The 25,907-nt window shown below is 45.4% G+C and overlaps 1 protein-coding gene across 4 annotated transcripts in view; it reads left to right on the plus strand.

Moving 5' to 3' along the window:
* SIRT2 (sirtuin 2) overlaps positions 1-25,907 on the plus strand; it is an 86,973-nt gene that overhangs the window by 54,722 nt on the left and 6,344 nt on the right. Inside the window, exons 3-13 of one of the 4 annotated variants that reach the window (XM_078779105.1) lie at positions 4,175-4,250; positions 5,758-5,871; positions 14,959-15,000; positions 18,950-19,036; positions 19,360-19,466; positions 19,969-20,025; positions 21,009-21,077; positions 21,552-21,675; positions 23,656-23,715; positions 23,883-23,938; positions 25,757-25,833. In XM_078779105.1, the coding sequence (XP_078635231.1) occupies positions 4,175-4,250; positions 5,758-5,871; positions 14,959-15,000; positions 18,950-19,036; positions 19,360-19,466; positions 19,969-20,025; positions 21,009-21,077; positions 21,552-21,675; positions 23,656-23,715; positions 23,883-23,938; positions 25,757-25,833 (869 nt within the window). The remainder of the gene's footprint in view (positions 1-4,174; positions 4,251-5,757; positions 5,872-14,958; positions 15,001-18,949; positions 19,037-19,359; positions 19,467-19,968; positions 20,026-21,008; positions 21,078-21,551; positions 21,676-23,655; positions 23,716-23,882; positions 23,939-25,756; positions 25,834-25,907) is intronic. The other 3 variants (XM_078779106.1, XM_068115503.2, XM_068115505.2) reach the window with 3 other exon arrangements.

A 25,907-nucleotide genomic window follows, 5' to 3' on the forward strand; every position in this document is an offset into this window, starting at 1 on the left:
ACGAGGGCTTCTCCCCATCCCCTACTGCCGAACACCGCCCTGCATGCCCGGCACGTTCTAGTTTCCCGGGTCCTGGCGGGGGGGTGTCTGAGGTCGGCTAGGCCGATCTATACGGGGCGGAGTTGAGGGCATCGGTTGGCGGGAAACGTCCCGGCGCGGAGCTCGACACTCCCATGCACGGTGACCCATCCGAGCACAATTATAGCACCTCACCTGGTAAGGTGCTTGCCTCCGGTATTCCAAATTCCCCCCCCTGTATGTCCGAATTGGGGTACTCTTCGGGGACTACCGGGTGCCACCGCTGGGGCCGCCTGCCATGGTCCAGGTCCCGCCAGGCGCCGATCCACTAACCTCCGGACCATGCTCTCCAGGTCAGGGCCCCCGTCGGGGGCGGGCCCCCTTGGGGGGCCGCCCCCCATCACGGGCCCCATCTGACGCACCGCCACTGCGTGGCGCTCGCCTCCCCGGGCCAGGGGCCTCGCTGCTTCCCAACGGGCTGCAGCGTCGGCCGCCTGACTCGTGGTTTGCGGGCGCCACATGGCGAGCTGTTGCCGGAGCTCCAGATCCGGAAGGGCCTGAATAAAGTGATCCAGCGCCAGGCTTTCCTGGGAACTCGCTGCCATGTCCGCGTGTGCAATCCCGACCGCGCGGCGAATATCGTGAGCAAGTTCCCCGATGGTCTCCTGGGGCTTGCGTTTTCGCTGCGCAAGTTGGGCTTTAACAAGCTCGCTTTGCTGCTCAATGCCGAACCGATTAATTAATGCCGCACGGAGAGCTGGCAGGGTGAGAGCACCCGGTGGTAAAGCCGTCAGCACCTCCGCCGCCGCACCGCGCAGTGCCCCCACCAGGTGTACTCCACCTTCGTCCGGATTCCAACCGTTGCCTTTACACACGTACTCAAACTGCGCCAGGTACGCCCTCAAATCACTCTTGCCGTCATACGGCGCGAGTGGGACCTTGTGGGCGCCCGAAGGTCGGACCCCGCGCGTCACTCCTTGCGGGATCAACGCGGGACCAACCCGTTCGGGCTCCCACAGTACGTTATTCCCGGGGGGCTCCCGCGCGTCCCCCGTCCCTCCAAACACTACCCCTCCTGGTGTCGATGCCTGGGTCGCCCCTCCGCAACCCGCTACCCACGCCATGCCCCCACATCCTTGCTCACCAGCACCCCCCTCACTCCCCATAGCCAAACCTCCTTGCACACCTCCCCTGTCCATCCACTCCGGACCAGTCATACATCTTACCATTGGTCCCTCACGAACACCCGGGTCTACACCACCCCCCAAGCCGACTGAATCTCCCCTCACATCATATACATTGCCACTCACCTCCGTACTTCGTCGTCGCACCTCCTCTGCCACCTGCAAACTTTTTATTTGGTTAGTGAGCACCTCATCATGATTTGAACACAGACCTTGTACATATTCCATGACTTCCTCCTTTATCTCCCTTTTAGTTTCCCTCCATCTCCTCTTAATTTCACTCACCCCCTCTTCCACCTCCTCTAATTTTTCCTTTACTTCCTTCATCTCCCGGTGCGCCCCCTCTATCTCTTCCTCTAACGCCACCTTAACCGTTTCGATGTGCGTCCTCACCTCTCGGTCCTTCGTCTCCATCACTTCTGTCACCTCCTCCAACTTCTTCGTCAACCCCTCATGTACCATCTGACATTCCTTTTGTGTTGCTATTAATTCGTTTTTAATGTCCTTTTGTGTTGCTTTTAAACCCCCGATGATTGCAGTGTTCTTTTCCACTTGGTCCGCTAGTTCCCTTTGTCCGACTGTCAGCTGTTCTACTCCCTTCGTCAGATCTTCTATTCCCCCCTGTAACCTAGCCGTATTATTCCTCACTTCTTTCTCCATACGCTTCTCACCTCGCTTTACCTCCTCGCGTAGCCCCGAAACCTCCTCACCCACACCTCGTCGTATCTCCTCCTTCATCTCCCCCATCTCTTTTGTAGATGCCACCCTCATCTGTCCCAATTCATCCCTCTGAGCATCCAGTTTGGTTTCTACCCCGATTTTCACCTCCTCTATCTGCTCTCCCATTTGTTTGATTTCCCTGGCAGATTGTTCCCCTATTTCCCGCAATTTGTCCTCCATCCTATTTTCTAACCCCATTAACCCATTTTTCACCTATTTTATCCCGTTGTCTAACCCCTCAAAATTATTGTCTAACTTCCCAAATTTCTTGTCTAACTCCCCAAATTTCTTGTCTAACTCCCCGATTTGATTTCCTAGTCGCTCCCCCATTCTGTTTTCCATTCCCTCCATTTCCCTGGCTCTTTTTTCGTTGTCGCACTTCGACTGTGCCATGTATTCGCTAAACCGTGCCATGAACTGCTGCATGTTAAAGCCCGCTGATACAGCGGGCTCGGCTACCGCGCGCTCGTGCGAGGCGCCTCTTTGCACGCCTGATACCCCCTCAACCGCCTCCTCATTGCTCTCCTCCTCCCTTTCTTTCCCTAAGTCCTGGGTTACCCCTAACCCGTCTATTTCCCCCACCGACATCCGATCGCCTTGATTGTCCATGGCGCGATCTCAAAATTCGGGTTTTATAAAACAAAATAAATTTCGGCAGCTTATAATTTTGAGCGCGTTAAGCGCGCTTCGGGTCCGATTTCCCTCCTCGACACCAATTGTTACTCTAATAGTACAATTGGTGTTCCAAAATTTGGGCCTAACAAATTTAGTCCCAGGTCCGAATCCAACTCCTCGACACCAATTGTTACAGACGCGGCTTTAGATGTTATATTGACCGAGCGGTGGTGTATTTAACCGCGTCCGAACAGTTACTCCCCGATTAGAACCCGATTCCACCCGACGTTGACCAGATCGCCCCACAGATATTCAATCGGGAAACCTCTAAAGCGACCGAAAGAGAATGAAAAAGAAGAAGAAGAAGAATACGGAGGAAGAACAGATTTATTATACACACACAAGCAATGGATGGAAGAAGCAGTAACACAGCGAATCATTAACTTACACTATTCATTTTTACTTAACCCCAAGACAACGAGCAGGACAGGACGTTCACACTTACACAGGGGATATTGCAGGCAGGTAGGGCTTGAGGTGGATTGCTTGAGAGGGAGGCAAAGTCGGGAGGCAGCAGCTCGCAATTCCTCGCGGTTTTGGCGGGAACACCCTCCGTCGCGTATCCGCTGCGGTAGACGTCACGCGCTGGTTCGGCACACCTGCTCCTCTTCTTGTGGTGGAGCCGTCTCCCTCCTTTCAGCGCGTCTCTCCAAAGCTGGTTTCCTTGCCGAGTACCTCTCCTCTTTGGCTTGGAGCGTTTCGCATCTCACCGCTCCTCTTGGTGCCGCCTCTTTGCTCCTCCCAGGTCATCTGATCAAGCAGTCCCTTACAGTCGCTTTTATCACCTCGGGCGGAATCAAGCCGCCGGCTGTGAGGGCGCGCCTACCGGGTCGCTCACCGCGGTGCTGATTGGCTGTTAGGGCTGGCTCACTCCTCCCCTCTATGACGAGGTGGAGACACGCCTTTCTTCTCCGAGGTTAGCACATGGGCAATGGCGGCTTGCGGGAGTGAACACAACTCGCACCCTTTTTAAAAGACTTTGGAGAGCGGAGATGTTTGGGGAAATTGCAAGGGCCTATGCTTATTTTGTTTGATACAATGCAAAGTCAATCTAGTGGGAAACACATATTTAGCCTACATAGAATAAGGAAATACACTATTTAAAAAGATATATCGTGACCTGCGTGTAAGTTTCATGGAATTAACTAGGAGGACGGCTGCGACCATTATTTACATTACCAGGGTGTTACCATACTTTTGTAACGTTCACATTGTAACGTTTTTACATTCGTTACACTTCCTCCAAAATTGTTACACTTCTCAAAAAAAAACCGTTACACTTCTCAGAACCGTTACAATATGTATATATATATATATATATATATATATATATATATATATATATATATATATATATATATATATATATATATATATATATATTTTTCTGTACAGTAAAGCTTTAAATATCAAGTGGGTTATGTTCCTGGAAAATGCCGCAATATTCAAACCCACAATATTTAAGGGTTTAATGTATATACAAATATTTTTTGCTCTCCTTGGTTGTTTCACTATGGATGGAATGATATCACATGAGGAAGCTCCTGGCTAATTGTTACAATGGTCGTGTTTCTCAGGAAGAAGAAGATGCTGACAGAGATGAAGGAGCTGTGGGGTTTTCGGAAAGTACGTTTTTGGTACCTTGGATGCGCTGTAAGTCCAGTGACTTAATGTTGGGTTTTCTTTTGCTACGGATTTGATCATTGTTCCTGCAGCTTGTGGAGTAGGTGAGTTGAGGAAAATTGGCTGATGAAGGAAGCTTAACATAGTCTAAGGCTTGTGAAGGAGCTGTGTAACATCGTGAGGTCGCTTGTAATTCCATACATTTATTTCCATCGTCCTTAAGGAGAAATTGTTGTTGTTGTTGTTGTTGTTGTTGTTGTCCTTAAGGAGAAATACTCCTACCCCCACCCCTTACATGGATTTCAACCCATAGTGTTTTCCATGCTCTATCCTCTATATATGCTGAATATATAGAGTATATATAGAGAATATATAGAATATATAGAGCAAGGGGGCAGCGTGTATGATTCTTATTCCTTTGCAGATGAAGGCATTGGAGGCATTGTGTTTTCGGGTTGTCCGTCCGGCTGTGTGTCTTTCCGTGGATGCATCCGTGCCCACGTCGTAGATTTAGTTACCACGATAACTTGTGAGCTATTAAAGGGATTCCAACCAAACGTTGCCAAAGTATGAACTGTAATAAAAAGATGAACTGATATACATTTTGGTTTCAAAAGATCAAAGGTCACATGCCCTTTGAAACTCATTTTGCAGATCAAAACTCGAGTTGGAAGCATTCTACTTTTCTCCATTTTCTCTCTCGTGCCCTCTATCATGTGACCTTTAGTTTTTCACGTGACCTTTATTTGACATCAAATGTAACAATGGATTGACCTCTAACGTGGGCAGAGGCATATTCATTGACACATTTGCGTCAAATTCTGTTTTCTAGTCTTTGGTACGTCGAGGCCATGGTCTGAATCATTTTGCCAACCTACCAGATTCAGAGCAGATGCCCTCACCATTATGATGCCTGGTCGAGTTAATCATGTCATGCCAAGTATTTTGTAGTACGAGTTCTACCCGCTCCCTTCAGGAGTGAAATGCAGTGTCAGCAAATCACTTCGTATTTTGCCAGGTCTGTCGTCATTCCCCCTCCCTCTGGCCAGTGGTTAAACCACCTGCACTATGCCACGTGTACAGGTGAAAATTGCAAGTTGGTTACCAACCCTCAGGGGAGGTAGGGAGGGGTGGTGGTTATTTTGTGCCCATGACCTAACCCTAGGTACCCCAAGCATGCATACACCATTTGAGGGAAATTGGCCAAGTTGATTTCAATTCTGTAAGGTTCAGGAAGCATGGCTTTTACCCTTCAAGGCAAAATGGGGGTGTGAGTGAGTGGGTTATGTTACATATCAAAATGGGGGTTATGTTACATATCAAAGTTATTCTGCCCTCAGGATCTCATCAGTTGTGAATAGTTCAGAATCATTAAGCATGGCAAAATAAAATGGCTGTGCCGATAAACTTCGTAAAGAATGTGCTGAATAAAAATTTGTAACAACTGGCACGTTTGGATGCAGATGTGCTTTTCCAACTGTAATCATGTAATTTGTTGTCTTGTGTCATCCGATGACAAATGATGTGTGTCACACAGTGGACATGCTGCGAGCACTGTTTGCTCGTAATATGGCATTACCAAGACATCATGCACCTGTACTGGAGGAGATGACACTGAACGGCATAGCGAAGTACATTCAAAGCGGCAAAGGTACACAGAGAAAACATAAGTGGGCCCGCTTGCGGACCCTTAATTTTGTAGTCGGCAAGTGTGCTTGGAGTCGGAATTGCAAAAAGTTTGATTTCTGTCTCTGCAAGAGTGAAACGATCATGTTTTCAAATTCTAGTCTTCTTTACTTCTTGATCAAATGTTGTGTTTGGTAGGTTAGGGTTAGTGTTTTTTATTCCTCTGCCCCCGAAGGTGGCCGGAGGCATTATGTTTTCGGGTTGTCCGTCCCTGTACAGGCTAAACCTCATTTTTCTCAGCAACCACATGTCCGATTGAGACGAAACTTTCAGGGTAGGAGTGACACTCATGCAGAATGTTTTTATGATAATTGCGATGTCATCGGTCACATGGTATGGCAGCCATTTTGGATTAACGCAAATAGTTTTAAAAATATTTCTTGGAAACCGCTGAATGGAAAAATTTGAAACTCGGTATATTGTCAAGCACTTACAATGGGGGAACAAAGGCATGATAATGATGATATCATCGGTGAAGTGGTATACCAGCCATAAATGTTTTAATCGAATGCCTTGTCCTAAAAATCTGAAATTGCATTCACATGATCTCTGACCCATTTGTATTGAAATGTTAAATTTATGACATCATCGGTCAATGGTTTGGCAGCCATATTGGATTTAATCTAAAACATAACAAAAACATCTTCTCCAAAACTACCAAAGCAATCGACTCAAAACTGTACATGTGTTATCGACTAGGCATAGCTATTAAAAGTTGTCCACCAAAACATCATTGGTCACATGGTGTGGCAGCCATATTGGATTGAAGGAAAATATTAAATAATTATATCCAGAAGCCACTTACCTTATCGATGCAAAATTTTATAAATGTCATCTAACACCATTGCTGCATAAAGTTTGAAAATAATGACATCGTAAGTCACGTGGTTTGGCAGCCATCTTGAATAGAAAAACGAACCTTATCCAATCAACACAAAACTTCACAAACGTAATCCCCAACCCATACATATGCAGAATGTACATTTTGATGTCGTATGTCATGTGGTTTGGCAGCCATATTAGTTTGAAAGCTGATATTTAAAAAAAAATTTAAAAACCTTCTCCGAAACCATGTCACCGATCAATGTGAAACCGGTCCTGTCTGGTAAAAATATGATACTTCAAAAGAGCTTAAAGGGATTTAAATCCAACTTGATTATTTTTAGGACAGTCAACGAGGGCATCTACTTGTTGTCACGGGCAGGGACTACGAGGAGGTATATTGGCGACGCAGTCGCATTGCTCTAGTTTTTATTATGACTTTATTGTGACCTTTAAGCATGATTTGAAAAATACTTATCACAATTAGCTTGTTGCTTTCCATTCGTATCGCAGATTCAAAATATCTTCCATACGATTTAGTTGAGCAGAGCTTTGTTATGGAAGTTAGGTTTTATGATGATGAACGTTTTTTTTTAAACCTGTTTTTGGCACATTTCTTCCAATATTGCCCCCTTTGTTTCTTGTGCCAAAATTGCTCAACATTTCTTCCAATATTTCTATTTCTCTCTATCTCTATCTCTATCTCTCTCTCTATCTCTATCTCTATCTCTATCTCTCTATCTCTCTCTCAGCCCTTCAACTCTCCCCAGCAACTACTCTAAGGCACATGCATTCTTCCAGTAACCCCTTCTTGGTCACAAATTATTTGTGTCTGCGGTGCATTGGTACAGTGCAAGGTTAATGCTTATATGCCTAAGATTCAATATGCAAAGTATTGTTTGTTATACATGACTGTGTAATGGTTATTCTTCTTTCGTATGCAGCACAAGGCTGTGGAGTAGCATCATTTGCTGAGGGCACAGCTATGCCACTGATGCAGTACCCTCTGTAGGTTAGGGCATTAATTTGGAATTTCAATTTGTTCATGTTGCCAGGGATAGCTCACGTAATCTTTGCAAAGGATACCATGGGATATTTAATGTTCACCTAATTCTGGCAGACGGGATGCTGATAATATTTTAATAGTGATATTTTAAAAACATTGTCATGAATTTGAAAGTCATTTGAATTTTTTTTAATTAATAAGAAATAAATTTTTGAACCCATCCCTCTCCCTCCCCCCCCCCCCTACCCCCCCCCCACTCTCCCCTTTTATCACCTAGTGTTAGACAGTTATTGACTTCCGCTCGTACATTTTGCAGTTCACAACTATGAGAAATTATAAGGCTGATGAACTTTATTTATTTATTTATTTTTATTTTTATTTTTTTTGTATACAAGATCGAGGCTCGTGAAAGAGCGAACATTAATCACACAGAAAGACAAACCGACACATAAAACATATAACATCGGGAGCGGTAGACAAGATGGGGAGAGAGGGGGAAGGACACAAACACAACATTTGAGAGCAGGGACCGAGAGACGGAGACATCGAGAGATCTGAGAGAGGGCGAGGGCTTTGGGGGGGGGGCATGGGAAGGGGGCGGTGGGAGAGGTATAAAACATATGGACACTGCCAGGACTTCCAGGAAAGAAGTTGGAATTTCAAACAAGGTGGATCTGGGGTGAATTAGCGGGGGTAGAAAAGATCAAGGTTTTGGATGGGGGAAGATAAGAGATGGTGGTGAACAGCTGTTTTAAAGACCTGGAGGGAGGAGTGGGATTGAAGGGAGTGAGGGAGTTTGTTCCAGAGGCGGGAGAAAAGAGGAATGAAAGAGTGAAGGTGAGCAGAGAGCCGAGATTTTGGCAGTTTAACCATCAGAGGGTTACTGGCAGATCTTGTGCGACCTGTAGGAATATTTGGGGGACAGAGCACAGAGAGAGCTGGGGGTGCAAGGCCGGAGAGGAGTCGGTAGAAGACAGAAAGATCACCTACCTGCCTGCGGTGAGTGAGTGAAAGGCCCTCAGAGATAGCTTCATCGCGGGAGATTCCAATAATTCTGAAAGCTTTGGTTTCAACAGCGTGAAGCTGAGCTAGGTGTGAGGCAGGAGCACCGGCCCATAGGGGAGAACAGTATTCCATTGAGCTGCGGATGAAAGCCTTGTATGTGGTGAGGAGCTCAGGTGTGCCGAGGAAGGACTTCGCACGACGGAGTATGCCCAGTCGGCAACTGGCTTTGGAGGCCAGCTTGGAAATGTGGTTTTCCCAAGAAAGATCATGGCAGATAGTGAGACCCAAAAGCTTGAGCGACAGAACTTCTTGGAGAGGATTGTTGAGAAAGTAGATGGGAGGGTTGTCCAGTCGATCTTTTCGGAGAGACATAGTAAGAGTGTGAGATTTGTCAGGATTGAAAGACATGTTCCACTTGTTTGACCAGTCTGTGATTTTGTCCAAGTCTTCAGAGAGTGAGGAGGCTGCAGACTGCCGATCTGAGGGAAGAGGAATGGAGCGGCAGAGAGTGGAGTCATCAGCAAAGAGATAAAGAGGATTTTCAAGAGAGTCAGAGAGATCATTGATGAAGACCAGAAAAAGCACGGGGCCCAGAACACTGCCTTGGGGAACTCCAGCCTGAACAGGAAGAGGAGATGAGAGAAACCCATTCAGGGCCACACGTTGACGACGACTAGAGAGGAAGTCCGCCAGCCATGCATGGAGATTTCCATGGATACCAAAGGAGGAGAGTTTGGTGAGCAGAGCGGGGTGCCAGACCGTGTCGAAGGCACGTGATATGTCGAGGGAGACAGCTCTAATTTCCTGTTTGGCATTGAGGACCTCCATCCATTGTTGAGACAGCAGAAGCAGCATGTCCAGAGTAGAGTGACCTGGTCTGAAACCAAATTGATGATCAGAGATCAAGCCATTGGAGAAGAGGAAAGATTTCATATCCGAAGCAATGATGGATTCCATGACTTTGCTGATAATTGGGAGAAGGCTGATTGGTCTGTAGTTGCTAGGATCTGTTTTTGCACCTTTTTTGTGCAAAGCGGTGATGTTGGCTGATTTCCAAGCAGATGGCAGTTGACCTTGAGCAAAAGAGAGGGTGAAGAGAACAGAGAGAGGGTGAGATAGAGCGGCAGAGCAGGATTTTAGGACCCGTGGGCTGATGCCGTCGGGTCCAGTTGCAGAATCGGAGTCGAGGGTTGACAGAAACTTTTCCACCTTGTCAGGAGGAAAGGACACGGAGTCCAGGAGCAGCAGGGTACGACTGGGTATGGTGGGTACAGAGAGGGATGGGTTTGGGACACAAGATTTAGAGGCAAACACAGAGTTGAGGCATTCAGCTTTTTCACGTGCGGAGTCAGCTATGTAGCCGTTTGAGGTAAGGGAGGGGATGGAGGGGGAACAAACACCAGAAACGGATTTGACCAGACGCCACCAGGATTTGGAAGAGGGAGACAGATAAGAGAGTTCGGTCTTGAGAACGGAGAGATATTGTTTCCTGGCTCTCCTGAGGGTGGACACACACTTGTTTTGGGCTTTGTGAAAGGAAATGAGATTTCCTTTCGTTGGATTTGCTTTCCAGGAGACGAAGGCAAGTTGTTTCTGGGCAACAGCCTCACCACAAGATTCCGTGTACCATGGACGGGAGGAAGGGTATGACAACTGAAGACGAGATGGGATAAATCTGTGCATGAGAGAGAGCAATTTACTTTGGAAGAATTCCCAGGATGAGTTGATGTCAGAGGTGGTAGAGATGGGAGACCAGTCCAGATGATTGATGGCTGCTTGAAGACCGTGCCAGTTGGCCTGAGTGAAATGCCAGACTCGTCGACGCTGAGCAGGCTCCCTGAGGATGGTCAGAGAGATGTCCACTTTAACAACGACATGATCAGATGATCCGATTGGAGCAGAAGAAGAGTAGCAGACATTTTCAGGGAAGTTAGTCATAACCAAGTCCAGAAGAGAAGATGTTCCGTTGACTGAGATCCGGATCGGGAAATTGACAGATTGTGTCAGTCCCAGTGAGTCGCAGTAGTCCTTTGCTGAGGAGCCATGGCTGGTGAGAGAGGTACCCACACCCAGCCAACTGGCATGATGACAGTTGAAATCACCACATATGAGGAAGAGAGAGTTGGGATGAGTAGATATAAGTTGGTCCATATTATCAGACAGCGAGATGTAGATGGAGTCATCACTGTTTGGTGGACGGTACAACACACATATGAACAAGAGGTGGGAGCGAAGGGGAAGCCGTAGCCAGAGGTATTCCTGGGGGTGAGGTGGAGAGAGTGCAGGGCAGGGCGAGTGAGGAAGAGAGTTTTTGATAAAGATAGCAACCCCACCTCCAGGACGAGGCTCAGGTCTATCATACCGGAGGAGGGAGTAGCCCGGGAGAGATACTAAGGAATCAGAGACATCATAAAGGAGGAAAGTTTCTGTTAAGCAGATCACGTCTGGTTTGACAGAAGCAACCTGTATGGAGAGATCAGTTAAGTTTGAACGAAGGCCCTGGATGTTTGAGGTCCATACCGTTAATGAAGAGGAAGAGGGAGCATCAGATACAGAACAGGGGGGAGGAGGGGTAGGGTAAGATGTGGAAGAGGTGGAAGAGGTAGGGAGAGCTGTTGAAGGTGTGTCAGAGATTTCAGAATAGCTCGGAGAAAGGGAAGGATGGGGCGGACAAAAGGTTTGATGGTGATTGGGTGAGGCACAATGAGGTGTTATTTGAGGAGGGGGAAGAGCGAGGCAGAAGGTTGGGGGAGATGGAGGTGAGAGTTGGAAGGGGGAAGAAGCGGGGAGGACACTTTGAGGAGGGGGAGTGAGAGGGGGGAAATTGAGAAGCAATGAGGGTGGGGTGATTTGAAGGGGAGGGGCGAGGAGGGAGTTTGGGAGGGAAGGGACAAGGGGAGGGATTTGAAAGGGATGGGATATGGGGGAGATGTGGAGGGGAGGGGTGAGGGAGGAGTCTAGGAGGGGAGGGGCGAGGGGGCGTCTTGGCTGGGAGGGGTGAGGGGGTAGTTTAGGAGGGAGGGGGCAAGGGGGGAGATTTGAAAGGGATGGGTGATGGGGAAGATTTGGAGGGGAGGGGTGATGGGGAAGATTTGGAGGGGAGGGGTTATGGGGCAGATTTGGAGGGGAGGGGTGAGATTGGATTTTAGAAAGTGTACGATTTATGGGAAACGAACATTTATTGCAAAATGAGTTTCTTGTGACCTTCGAGTTAAAAATACGTTTTAGGACGCTGGATGGAGGATGGAGTGCAGGAGAGTTTAGGGAATGTAGAAAAAAGGCACTATAGGAGATGGATATTTTTTTGGGGATGAATTGATTTGGTGAGCAAGTTGAAAGCAGCCTTTTAAAGAAGAAGAAGAAAAAGGTGTTATAATATATGACGGAATACATAACTTGAGGGGAAAGTGTAAACATTGAAGGTTAATAACAGTGAAAACTATCTGGGGAAATGGGGGAGAAACACATGGTCGAAGAACGAACGAACGAATAAGAATGAATAAACGAATGAGAACAGAGAAGGAAATGTTTTTTTTTTGTGTGTTTTTGAGTTGAGATTTACACAAGGAAGTAGGCTATGGGTGAAAAGACTGGGAATACAGAGAACGAAAGTTATTGGATCACAAACGACGGACCGCTGAGAGAAAAACAAAGCCTCAAGGGTGTACAGTGTACACTGTACAAGGCCTCAAGACACGACACGAATTAACACGATTTTCAATACAGGTATGAAAGATTTGCACCGAAAAATCTTCATCGGGACACAATATACGTACAACACCATAAATAAATACCGTTTTAACGAAAATACAAATGGGAACAATCACTTAACTTCGATTTCAAATCGTTCGCGACGCGGCAAAGGCCTTGCTCGCGACGCGGCAAACAGACGATCAATTTATGAAAGATAAACACCGAGAAACAACCAAAGTTGCACACAATAACTTCACACACCGAAAGATAAATACAGTTTCGACAAAATACAATTGTGAACAGACTTAACTTCGAAAAACGTGGAGACCGTGTGGAGCTTCGAAAATCCCTCCCACCGTCTCCGAGATCTCGCGGAGATCCCCCACATCAATCCCCCACACCAAACTTTTCAATTTCTTGCCAATTTGTGTATCGCCTAACCACATTTTGACCTGTGACAATAAAAGGAGGTTAAGAAAATGTACTGCAAGGATATTTACCTCCGCCACCGAAGGTGGATGGAGGTTATGTTTTCACCCCTGTCTGTCCATTTGTTTGTTAATAAGATATCTCAAAAAGTTGTGGACGGATTCGGACGAAACTTTGTGGACAGGTTGTGTGTGTGTGACAAGGAAGAATCGATTCGATTTTGGTGAAGATCTGAATATGGATTTGGATATGAGAATTCTTTAATTTTTTAAGCGATTCTTCCCCATTGAGAGATCGGGCCAAAAACTATACATATCGGGATATCTCAAAAGGTTATGGACGGATTTGGATGAAACCTGGTGGAGAGGTTGTGTGTGTGACAAGGAAGAAGCGATTCAATTTTGGTGAAGATTCGGATCTGGATCCCGCTAGTAGAATTTTTTAAGTGATTCTTCACCATTGAGTGATGTTGCCAACCAGGCAGAGGTATGCGCTCTACTGAGTGCCATTCTAGTTGAAAGTGTAACTGTGGTTTGCATGAGAGGAGTGGCCAACATGTTTGTACCATTCAACATTACACTTTGCAGCAACTATCAGGGATGACTCTTCGTGGTAGTTGTATGCCCTGACGCAAGTCGGGGGCCAAATCTTCCCTGCTCTTCCCTGCTGCCCGGATTCGTCAATGTAGCGGGGCCATGGTCTGAGCACCAATCTGTCCCAATGGACCGGCCCACTCCTTCTTGTCTCTGTCCCACTCAGTCTCTCTCTCTTTCTCTCTCTTTCTCTCTCCCTCCCCCCTCCCCCTCTCTCTCTGTCTCTCTCCCTCCCCCTCCCTCTCTCTCCCTCCCCCTCCCTCTCTCTCGCTCTCTCTCCCTCACCTCTCTCTCTCTCTCTCTTTCTGTCTCTCCCCCATCCCCCCCTCCCCCCCCCCCCCCTCGCTCTCTCTCTCTCTCTCTCTTCTCTCTCTCTCTCTCTCTCTCTCTCTTCTCTCTCTCCTCTCTCTCTCTTCTCTCTCTCTTCTCTCTCTTCTCTCTCTCTTCTCTCTCTCTCCTCTCTCTCTTCTCTCTCTCTTCTCTCCTCTCTTCTCTCTCTCTTCTCTCCTCTCTTCTCTCCTCTCTCTCTTCTCTCTCTCTTCTCTCTCTCTTCTCTCTCTCTTCTCTCTCTTTTTTTCTCTCTTTTTTCTCTCTTTCTCTTTCTCTTTCTCTTTCTCTCTCTTTCTGTCTCTCCCCCATCCCCCCTCTCTCTCTCTTTCTCTCTCTCTCTCCCTCACCTCTCTCTCTCTTTCTGTCTCTCCCCCATCCCCCCTCTCGCTCTCTCTCTCTTGGCCCTGTGTTCACGAAGGTGGGGATAGACCATTATTGGATGTGGGGGGTCTCTGGGTTGCTCCTGGAAGATTGATCGGCCTCCGTGCTGCGGTCCTGTATGAGAGAACTGTCCGGGGCTGACTCAGCCTGTCATCCTTCCGAGGTCGGCAAAATGAGTACCATGTAGCTGTTAAGGGGGCAATGCCTCAGCGGCACAGCTGCGCCCCCAGAAAACGATGCAACTAGGCAGCCACGGGCTGCATACAAATAAATAAATCAATGAAGACAATTATCAGACAGCACTCCTTGCTCCGAAATAATTTTGTCCCCTTTTGTTTGATACATTATCCCCCAACACTTTGATTTTATACGTTTCCTTTTCTAAGCCATCCTGGAGAAACAAAAGCCAAACAATCCTTTGTATATAGAGTTCATTATATGGTCAATTACCTGAATGCTCTTCATGTGCTCCCTTTCCATTACGTTTGTTGTTTTGTTTGAAAGCCTAATGATCCAGTATGATCCACACGTTGATCTGCATAACGTATATACTCCCGAAATGCTGTATTCCAAATTTATCATCATGTACCATGCTCTATGTAGAGCATCGGTTCTGCCGAAACAGTTTCTTGGCTTGCTTACAAACCTGATTGGGCCGCCATCCCACACAGATTCCACACTTACTCCTTCAAAGTATTTTAAACTTTCATTAAAAAAACAGATTGCCAAAGAGTCTTCGACATTGTTACAGGTTTGCTCTAAAATGATTCTAATGCTGTGCTATGTGTGCCAGGTAAACGTATCCTGTGTATGGTTGGTGCCGGGATCTCGACGTGTAAGTACACATTTCTTCAATCTGCAGCTTTATGGTCATTTTATTTTTCTTTCATTTGAAACGGTTTGTTTGACATACAAATGGCTACATTGGGCGATGTGGCCTCTGCTTATCAAATACCCGAGATGGTTCCTTCAATGTTTGGCTCCATTTTTAATCATTCCGGTGTCATTTTTTTATCATTCCAGGTATCTAGGTTGACAGGATAGCCTAGACTCCCCTAGAGGTATGGACACTAACATCTAAGCTGTCAAGACTGGGTTTGAATCCTGACCCATCTATAAAATGCCATTCACAGGCAGAGTAATTCATCAATCTGTGTGCCGTCCTTCGGATGGACGTTAAACAGATGTCCCATCTGCCAGCATTTGTTGGACATTAAAGATCCCACGGTGTCCTTCACGAAGAGTAGGCGAGCCATCGCCGGCACATGACCAAAGTCCAAATTCTTGGCTGAACCGGCAGACGTCTTTGCATCAGCAGCACAGCCATGCCTTCAGCTGATGATGCTACCCTGCAGCCATGTGCTACATCCGAACGGAGAAGAGGTATCCTAACTACTGTGGAAAGGAAGGCGAACCTGACGTTTCAGGAGGTAACCCTTCGTGGGAGGAATACCCAAAGCGTCTGTTCTCCTACACGTCACAATACTTGAAACAAATGGATTTGCCCCCAACATTTGAATATGGTGACATTTGATGCTTTAGATACCACAGATTAACTTTCTCATTGTGGGGAGGTTATTGCAGTTTTTGTGCGTGCGTATGGTAACACAGATCTACTTTAATACAGATCGTTCGTTCTCAGATCTGCCATAATTTTTGTACACTGGTGAGGCCCTGCGTTACTAAAGGTGATGTTGTTTCAATTGAGAAACAGTCGCAATAAAAGACCCATTTCTTGTGAGTAGAATGAATTGCATCACCACCCAGGCAGCTTTAAATCGGGGAAAACTGTCTTACCTAAGGTCCCCGACGGAAACAACTTTTACAAGACCCAAAGAACATCTCATCACGTGATTCATCACCCTTTTGGTTCATTTTTCCTGCTGCGGTCTCAGTTGTTTCCCCGTTTATTTTTGCTAATCTATCTATAATTCCAGTAATCTCTGTGTGTATGTATGTATGTATGTATGTATGTATGTATGTCTGTGACCGCTGTTTCTCGACAACCACGGGTCCGATATACTTTAAACTTGCCAGGTATATTGCTGGGGACCCGAGGATGTGCCTTTTCAAGGTTTCATATTAATCGGAGAAGTAGTTACCGAGCTATGTCCAAAAAACGATTCAACCAATCAGAGAGCAGCGAGCTATCACGTGTGCCGAACGTGGCGAACAGACTCTGCCTCGGACGGCACATTTGAGAGCGTATTCATTTATTTCACGTTGGCAAACTATGTTGCCGCTATGTTGGCGTTAAACGATGTTTTAAAACTAATTAAAACTAATTTGCGATTCTTACGCTTTCCTGCGCGTTTGTGCACGCTATGGCGATTTCTTTACCAAACTCCGCAAGCCGTTCGCTTTGGACCAAACCATTTCATGTAAATAGAGGGGGGGGATTGTCACCGTACTCGCAAGCCGTTCGCTTTGGACCAAACCATTTCATGTAAATAGAGGGGGGGGGATATAATTTTAGATATATATATAGTACGGGCATGCCCTAGTATAATTAATGTTTATAAGCTAACCCCCGCTCTCGCAGGGAAAATGGCCTTAAAATGCCTGTTGTTGTGTATAATTATTGTTTATAGCATATTTTTATGCATCTATTGTACTCGTAATACATCTGTTAAACTACAGAACAATTTTGGAAATGGCACAAAGAAAACAAGATTGCATTTAACAATAATAAGCTGTGCTAGGGTATATAGATTAACACGGATCCAAGAGTTTTCATTTTAGAGTTTTTCTATTTTTTGTATACAGTCGAGGCTCGTGGAGGAGCTAGAACACAGAATGGATCAGGACATAACAGAACAAAATGAAATGAAGAGAAGAAAGACAAGAGGGAAACACACCAACAGCAAGGTTGAGAGACAAATTAGAGGGAGACTTGGAGAAATAAGTGATGTGGGGAAGAATGAGGGCTAGAGGAGGACGCGGGGTGAACACTGAACAAGCAGGATACTGCCGCAAACTCTCATTCACAGAAGTGGAAACTTGGAAAGAGGTGGATTTGCAGAGGGTTAATGTGCTTGGAAAAGATCATGTCTGTGGATGGGGAATGACCTGAGATGGTGGTGAACAGCTGTCATGAAGACCTGTAGGGATGAATGAGATCGAAGAGAGTGAGGAAGTTCGTTCCACAGTTGGCCTTGTAGGTTGATAAGAGTAAGAGTTCAGGCATGCCATTTGGAAAGACTGCACAATGGAGGATGGCCAGTTGGTGACTGGCTTTTAAGGCCAACTACGACATGTGGTCTGCCCCAAACGTTTGAGTGACTGAACTTCCTCTTCTTCAAGAAAGGGTTGCCAGATGGTCATTTCAGAGAGGACAGAGTGAGGGAGTGAGATTTGAAAATCATATTGCAAGTGCTTTACCATCTTGTGATCCTATCAAGGTCTACCGACAGGTTGCTGCATGCTTATCTGAAGTTGAGAAATGCTATGTCAGACAGTATAGTAATCAGGAAATTAAGATAATTTTCCATATAGTCATAAAGATCATCGATGAAGATTAGGAACAGGATAGGGTGCAGAACACTACGTTGGGGGCACTCCAGCCTTAATAGAGAGAGAGAGAGGTGAAAGCATCCCATTGAGAGCCACACATTGGCTACGACGGTAGAGGAAGTCCATAAGCCTTGGATGCTTCGGCAGAGAGTTTTGAGAGCAATGCAGGGTGCCAGACTATATCAAATGCTCGAGATATGTCCAAAGAGATGAGGTATGTCCAGAGAGATGGCGCTGATCTCATGTTTGACATTAAGGACCTCCATCCATTGCTGGGAGAGCAAAAACAGCTTGTCCAAGGTGGAATGACCTGGTCTGAATCTGAACTGATGATCTGAGATGAGGTCGTTGGAGAAAAGGAATGATTTTATGTGAACTGCGATGATGGATTCCATGACCTTGTTGACGATTGCAAGTAAGCCGATTGGTCTGTGGTTAAGGGGATCCGTTTTTGCACCTTTTATGTAATGCTGTGATATTGGTGGATTTACAAGCAGATTGAAGATGACCTGCTGCAAATTACAGGGTGAAAAGGGCAGAGAGAGGATGTGCAAGAGCAGCACAGCAGGTTTGTCGGACATGTGAGGTGATGCCGTCCGATTTCCTATCAATGCTCTGAAGTATTTTTGAAAGTGTGTGAAATTTGTCTGGAAAGCTAGGATTCCTTCAATGATCCTGTCGAGGATAAAATTTGGTTAGGACATGATCTTGATTTTTCTAAACCCAGCTTGCTCCTCTCAAAGTTCCATGTCCACAGCATCACATTGAAGACTTTTCCCGGAAAAAGCAAAAGCGCAATGACTCCCCAATTATTACAGTCCAGTAGATCATGTTTTGGGGGATTTTTCGTAATAATTTCCCTCTTACAATCCTTATGGGGTTTTCTTCTTGTTCCGAGGCAGTATTACAGATTTTCAGTCGCTGCATTTCGAAGTCTTCTCCACCAACTTATATCAGCTCTGCTGTTATCAAATCTGCTCCTGATGTTTTCCCAATCTTAACTTTCCTTATGACAGCTCTAATTTCAGAAATTTGGAATGATGTGTATCTATAGCCAAGTCATGTGTTGTCATCATAAATGTGGAGGTGGTCCGTCAAACACCTTCTGAAAGTGTTGAGCCCATCTGCTGCTCTTATCATCGGATGAAATAATTACCTTGGATGAAGTAATTACTTAGGCTAACCCCCGCTCTAGCAGGGAAAATGGCCTTTAAAATGCATGTTGTTGTTGATGAAGTAATTACTTTCCCATTCTTGCCTTTAACTGAAAGGCATTTTGATGCACAGACTGATTACAGTGGCCTCGTTCGTACGCCTGGGAATGTGCGAGCTTAATATCAAGACGTGGACAAATGAAGGTGTTTTCAAATCTATCTCTGGTAGTGGATGATGTAGATCCATATTCCCATGTACATTGATCATTGTGTATACATACTCGGCAGTCTGATGCTTTATATGCCATTGGGCAGAAAAGGGTGGATGGGAGGACCAGTTGGTGGAGAATGCAATTAGTGAAGTCATCTACTTTGTAATCTTGAGGGCAGCTTTACCTATCGGAACCGATTAATCAAAAAATTAATTTTGTTGACGATGTATTGTGTCACGGAGTACAAATCCCATTCATTTTCCAACATACGTGTACACTTGTTTTTCTTTGGGGTTTTTTGCATTCTCAACGCAGCTGCAGGAATTCCTGACTTTCGTTCCCCTGGCTCTGGACTCTACCACAACTTGCAAAAGTACAATCTTCCTCATCCGCAGGCTATATTTGAAATGTCATACTTCAAGGTTTGGATTTGTGTGATTTCAACCTGCCTTCCTCCCCGAGTTTACTTTATGCTGATTGTAACGCACTATCAAATTTCCAGAAAGGCACGCATGTCATTCCGAGCTTCAAACCGTTCCAAATTGTTTGTCAGATCAAAATCCTCGCCACTTTGGCTACAACTTGTTTTCCTTAAAAATATCTTTGGACTGGTTTCAAGTGCCTGAGTTTAATATGGACACATTAGCCTTGTCGCACAGCATGGGAACAACTGTGCTCAGAGAAATGAACGTAAATAAACCAATTTGGAGATGAAACGTCGAGAGGTCAGCATTACTAATTCAGGATTACTTTTGAGAAAAATTGGTTGGTTTCATGGAAGAGAATATTTCTGCTTTGGCTTTGTTGCTCTGCATATTGTGCTAATGGCTTTCGGCGCTGCCTCTCACGCTAACAACTTTCAATCATGGCCAGGTTGTTCAATGCTATTTGCTCGCCTCATGTGATCCCGCAATTTTGTTTCAGATGAATCCACAGCCTTTTTTCACATTGGCAAAGGAGCTATATCCTGGAGAATTTAAGGTGAGTTCGTTTTAAGAATCAATTGACTTTGGGATGCTGCTTAGTTAGCCCGTTGACGCACCCAGGGTTTTGCCCATAAGCATAAAGTTTCGTCTTGTAAGCATAAAGTTTTATCAACATCCTTCTCATGTCATGTGTGTGTGTGCGCGTGTGTGTACATGTCCCACCCCCACCCCATCCAGGCCATAACTTAATTTTACCATTTGAGCTTTGTCATCAAACTTTCAACAAACCTTTATTATCAGAATATGGAGAACACCAATTAATAATTGGTTGAAAAGGTCAAGCTCATAAAATCGTCAATCTTCATTTGAATGACTGGAAATTTGAACAAAGTTTGCATATTTGGTCACTGAATTGGCAAACCAATCAAAAGCTAGAAGCCTATTGTTTTTTGAGGTCCAAAGGTCAAAGTCGCAGCACCTGATTTCACAAGTACCGGTCTATGACCCCTTGTTTGTTTGTCCGTCCAGGCCATAACGGTTTTACCATTGGAGCTTTTGTCAAGTTTAAAAAAACAACCTTTAGAATGACAATATGGAGAGCAGTAAAAAAAAAAAAATTAAATCTGTTTACGTCAAGTTTCGTTTGAGTACGAAGCCTGGTGTTTGCTTAACGGTTTTAAGGTAGCTCGCTTGATCTTATGGTCCTGAGTTTGAGCCCCTGTCGTGCTGTTGAAATAACACCAGGTAGGTTGACTCAGCCTGTTATCTTTCCGAGGTCGGCAAAATGAGTACCAGCTGATTGGTAATGGCGGACACTGCCTCAGCGGCACAGCAACGCCCACAGAAAATGATGCAGCAAGGCAGACAGGCATGCATACGAACCACCACCACCAGTTTGAGTACAAAGTGGATATGGATGGGCTTTGCATTTTGGGATCCTTTCTAGTTTTGTTTTAAGAGACTTTGTTTTATGGATATTTTATAAAAGTCTCGTAAGCATAAAGTTTTATTAACATCATCCTCGCATCTCATTTTCAGCCGACTGTCAGCCACTACTTTATGCGTTTTCTGCAAGATAAGGGACTCTTGCTTCGCTGCTACACCCAGGTATGCATTCCAACACTGTTCCTTTGGTTGTTGGCCTGTTTGGCGTTCCCTCCCGTGCAAGCATGGTGCGGAGATCGCACGTTCAAATTCCATATGCTCTTTTCACTGTGCATTTGTGAAGACCATACTGTGTGAGGGTCATGTGACCAATGGCTATGGGTTGAACCACCTCTGCCACATCGACAGAATTCGCTGTTTGTCGAATTGAATATTTGATGCATTCATTTGAAGTCTGTGCTCAGGTCGTGGGAGACATTGGCTGTTATTGTGCATGCTGTCGCATTAGTTTGAGGCAATCTTGAGTGTTTATGATAAATTATGCTTGGAAAAAGAAAATAATCGAAGCAATAATTACGAACGGAAGGAAAAACACTCTGGTGGCAGCGGAATTTGGCAATAATAGCAGAGCACCACTTAGGTTATTCCTGATTCTATTCGGCCAAACAACACAGCAGCCATATTTCGCACCACCAGAACATTGACACGCTGGAGCGAGTGGCTGGAATCACGGGCGATAACCTTGTGGAGGCCCACGGATCTTTCCACACGTCACATTGCCTGAGCTGCGGAAAGGTCTTCACTCTGACGTGGATGAAAGGTGAGGTCGATTTACCTTCATGATTTATTGAGGGTGTGCCGTAGAAACGACCTTGTGTGGCACCTTGATAAATGGTCCAGAGAAATGTTCCAAGCACTTCCCTTTTTGTCTTTTGGAATGTAACGCTGTTCTTCTTCTTTAGTATGCAGCACAAGGCTGCTGATAGTTTCATTTGCTGGGGGTGTGGCTGTGCTGCTGATGAAGTGTCCCCTGTAGGTTAGAGCAGGAATTTGGGTATTGTTCAGGTTGCTGGTGATAATTCACCTACTCTTTGCTAAGAACACCGTGGGAACTTTTAAATCCACCAACTAATGCCGGCAGATGGGAGGCCAAGTTTAACCGTACGTTGGGTTGGTTTTTTTTACAACTAAAGTGGCTGCCAGTCGGCCATCTTTGATCGCACCACGAAACAAACTGATGTGCATATGTATAACCATCATGTATTGTCTTTTTGCCAAGTATGAACAAAATCGGTCCATACATGTCCGAGATATGGTTGTGGATACACGCACGCATGCATGGACGGACTGACAGACCCTGTTTCGTACCAAATCCAACGAGGACTAATAAAATAAAGATTTTATTGGGTTGTAGAAAAAATGGCTGATAGGATGGCCTAGAACTATAGGGACGTACACTTGCCTCTAAGCCATTTAGCCTGTTTTGTCTATAAACTGTCTTCCTGGTGTTTCACAGGCAGGGTGATTCTCATCACTGTGTATGCCGTCCCTTGGAAGGACATTAAACGGTGTCCCATCTGCCAGCAGTAGGGTGATGGATATTAAAGATCCCATGGTGTCCTTAGCAAAGAGTAGACGAGCAGTCACTGGCACCATGGCCTATTTCCAAATTCCTGCCCTAACTAATCTCACGTCAAGCCTGGCTAGCCGGTTCGTGAAGACTGGCCAAACTCCCCCCAGCCGACCCCACAAGACTGGTGGGATAATAATGGCAGTTCAGGTGAAGTTCACAAACGGCTCCGTCATCAGAAGAAAGGTTGTAGAAAAAATCTTTTCGGAAGTTTACCACTGTTGATGCAACGTCTTTCACACCACCTTATTTAACACGTCACATTAATTTAATACGGTGACTCCATCCACACACAGGCCGACCACACCGAATGTCATGAGCAAAGTGTTCAGTCTTACCATCTGTATATCGCAGTCACGTGTGCCCAGTTGGGAGGATAATTAATTCCTGGCACATGTTGCCTGCATGCCTGGTTTTGGCTTAACGGTTGTTAAGGTGGCTGGCTTTAGATCTTAGGGTCTTCAGTTTGAGCCCCTGCCATGCCATTGAAGAAGCACCAGGTGGGTTGACTCAGCCTGTCATTCTTCCGAGGTCGTCGACAAAATGTGTACCAGCTTACAGGGCTGACAAGCCATTTGAGTATACTGCATAGGATTGGCGACCCGTCCAGGATTGTCCTCCTTAGCAAAGACCATTCGGTACCCGAAACACTGGACCTGCACCTTGCTTTCTTGGCAACTTTACTAGTTGGTGGTGCTCTCAGTTTATCTTTTATTCATAACTTCATCGTTTGAATTTTCCTTCAATTTTTGTGTGTTCTCGTCTTTTTTTTATTTATAATTCCTATTGGAACAATGGAACATTGTGCAGGGGGTGAGGGGTGGCTGGGGAAGTGGAAGTAAATTCCCATAGCAAAGGCCAAAGTTTGAAGGGCACATGCAGCAATAAATGTGCAAATGCTAACAGGTTTGCACACAAGTAGCAAAAGTTATTCCTGTGTGTCCTTTTTCTCTCCATAAATGTTGAAGGAATTCATTCTTCATGGTGTTGGCTCCTCGGGTCATACTTCTTGTGTTCATTACCTGCACACCAAACTGATTGCGACCATGACTTTCATGTTGCCCCACTTGCCATTCTTTATGCAAATTCAATCGATGTTAAACTTTGAACGTGTTCAACAATAAATTGTCGTTTTAACGTTTAATAATTGTCTTTGTTTTATCTATTTAGAGGAAATCTTCAAAGACAAAGTCCCAGTGTGTGATGAGTGTGAAGGTTTGGTCAAGCCTGGTAAGCATTGTTGACTGTCCTTCCACCCTCCCCGATCCCCCTCTCTAATTCCCTCCCCCATCACCTTGTTCTTCCATGAGCCTTGATCTTCTTCAAGAAAATAAAGCAATTAAAAATACGAGTAGATATTCGTTTCCAAAGGTTAAAAAAAATGTTTTTTTTTGCAGATATCGTGTTTTTTGGCGAATCTCTCCCTCAGCGATTCTTCCAATGCATTCAGAAGGTAAATTCCTTTGTCTCTGAAAAGGATCATGTATATGTTTCCTCTTTCCCTCTTGTGTCGGGGTTCCATCTGCGCGCATCTCTCCAGAGCATCAATGTCGCCGAATTATATACCAGGCAGAGAATATACTGGGTCGTTTGCCGTTACCCTTCCCAGATGGAATCAGGACAGGGATTTGTAGTTTGTTCAGCTTCTTCTGCCCAAGAAGCGCCAATCCGACAGTTTATAGTCGGTTCAGGAATGGAACCCGGACTAGATAGCTCAGAGGTCCATGCGCTGCATCTGCACCATCCCATTTACCCATCTAGTATATTCTTACACCATCCATCAAGATCATCTAGATCAGGGGTCGGCAACCTTTTTGACATGAAGTGCCAGTTTGAAATGTTCTTGTTAATTAGTGTGCCATATCAACATTAAGTTTAACATTAAGTTTAATTTTGACACCACATCAAAAAAATGTTTCCAACAGACATGGAATTTTATTCCATCCATATCGGCTACATGCATAGCAACAACATTTTAAAGAAACATTTACCGAACATCTGCCGAACCTGAACCGCTTCACTGCAATTCCTGTGGGAAATGTGAGCGGGAGGCCGTACCGTCAATCAAACAAAACAAGCATTCTGAGTATTGCGCTGCAATACATGTCCCCTACCGGCATTGGGTAGGACTGTCATAGAAGCCAGCATTATGACTCACCGCACTCCAAATTATAGTCCGGAAAACTGTTGGGGAAATTCCCAAAGTTCAAAGTGCCATAACTTTGTCAAAAATGATCGAAACGTCGTGAAGTCGGAACTTGATCTGTAACTTGTCATGACGAAACCTTGTGCCAAGTTTGAAATCATTAGCGTTAAGAGTTTAGGAAAAAAAAGTCTGGAAAGCTGTTCTTTGCGTGACGGACTGACGGATCGACAGACTGACAGACGGAGGGACGGAGTGCAAACCTATAGTCCCCTACGGTGTACATCGGTAGGGGACTAATAAGACAGGCCGCGTGTTACGAGAAAAACTACTACCCCCATTTTCCTTACTACCACCCCATAAAAACTCAAAATAATGACGAGATCAATATTAAAACGCAGAAGGCAGCCTGAATGATAACAAAGAGTGGAGATGCAACCGCTGACCACCGGATGTTAACACACAGTCGCTCTTACAGCACCTCAGGTTGCCGCGACGGCATATCGGAAGGCACCAAGCCTGCATCTCCTGTTTTATATCTGCGATTATTATACAATTCAGAATAATGATGATTAATAATATTAAAACTCAGAAACCAGTCCAAATAATAATAATGAGTGGAGATGCAGCGTCGGACCATCTGCTGTGAACAACACCACTGTTCTTACAGGACATCCGGTTGCCGCGAATATTGTGTTTGAATGCGCCAGGCCGGCATCGCATGTTGTGCATCTTTGATTATTATTCCAGTAATAGAATTTGGAATTGGAATGGTGACTCTGCTCTGATCCATCTACCTCATCACCCTGCACAATCACACCGGAATACTGTTATAGTGCAACACGCGCAACAGCCAATGGCTGTTCAATAGGTGATTTGGCATGCAGCGGAGAGGGCACTGGTTTCGCCAGTGTGGCAATGACTACGCTGCCGCGTGCCAATGATGGCACGCGTGCCTAAGGTTGCCGACCCCTGATCTAGATTGTCCAAATTAGCGCTGGATATTGAGTGCGATTCAATGCAAGCTTTGGTTCAACACATATATCATGTGAATGACCAATCAGGGCTTGATATTTGAGAAAATAAAAGTAACATTGTTTTCTGTTGTGGCATGCTATCTTGACACAGGACTGCTCGGATTGTGACCTCCTGATAATCATGGGCACCTCACTGGTTGTCCAACCATTTTCTTCGCTCACGAACAGGTAACTGTAGAAACCAGAGGATTTCTCATTTTCATCCAGAGGTGTTGTCAGGTACCAGATTATCAGATTCTTCT

The sequence above is a fragment of the Myxine glutinosa genome, chromosome 5, assembly GCF_964187855.1.
Source record: "Myxine glutinosa chromosome 5, kmMyxGlut1.1, whole genome shotgun sequence".
Lineage (NCBI taxonomy): Eukaryota > Metazoa > Chordata > Myxini > Myxiniformes > Myxinidae > Myxine > Myxine glutinosa.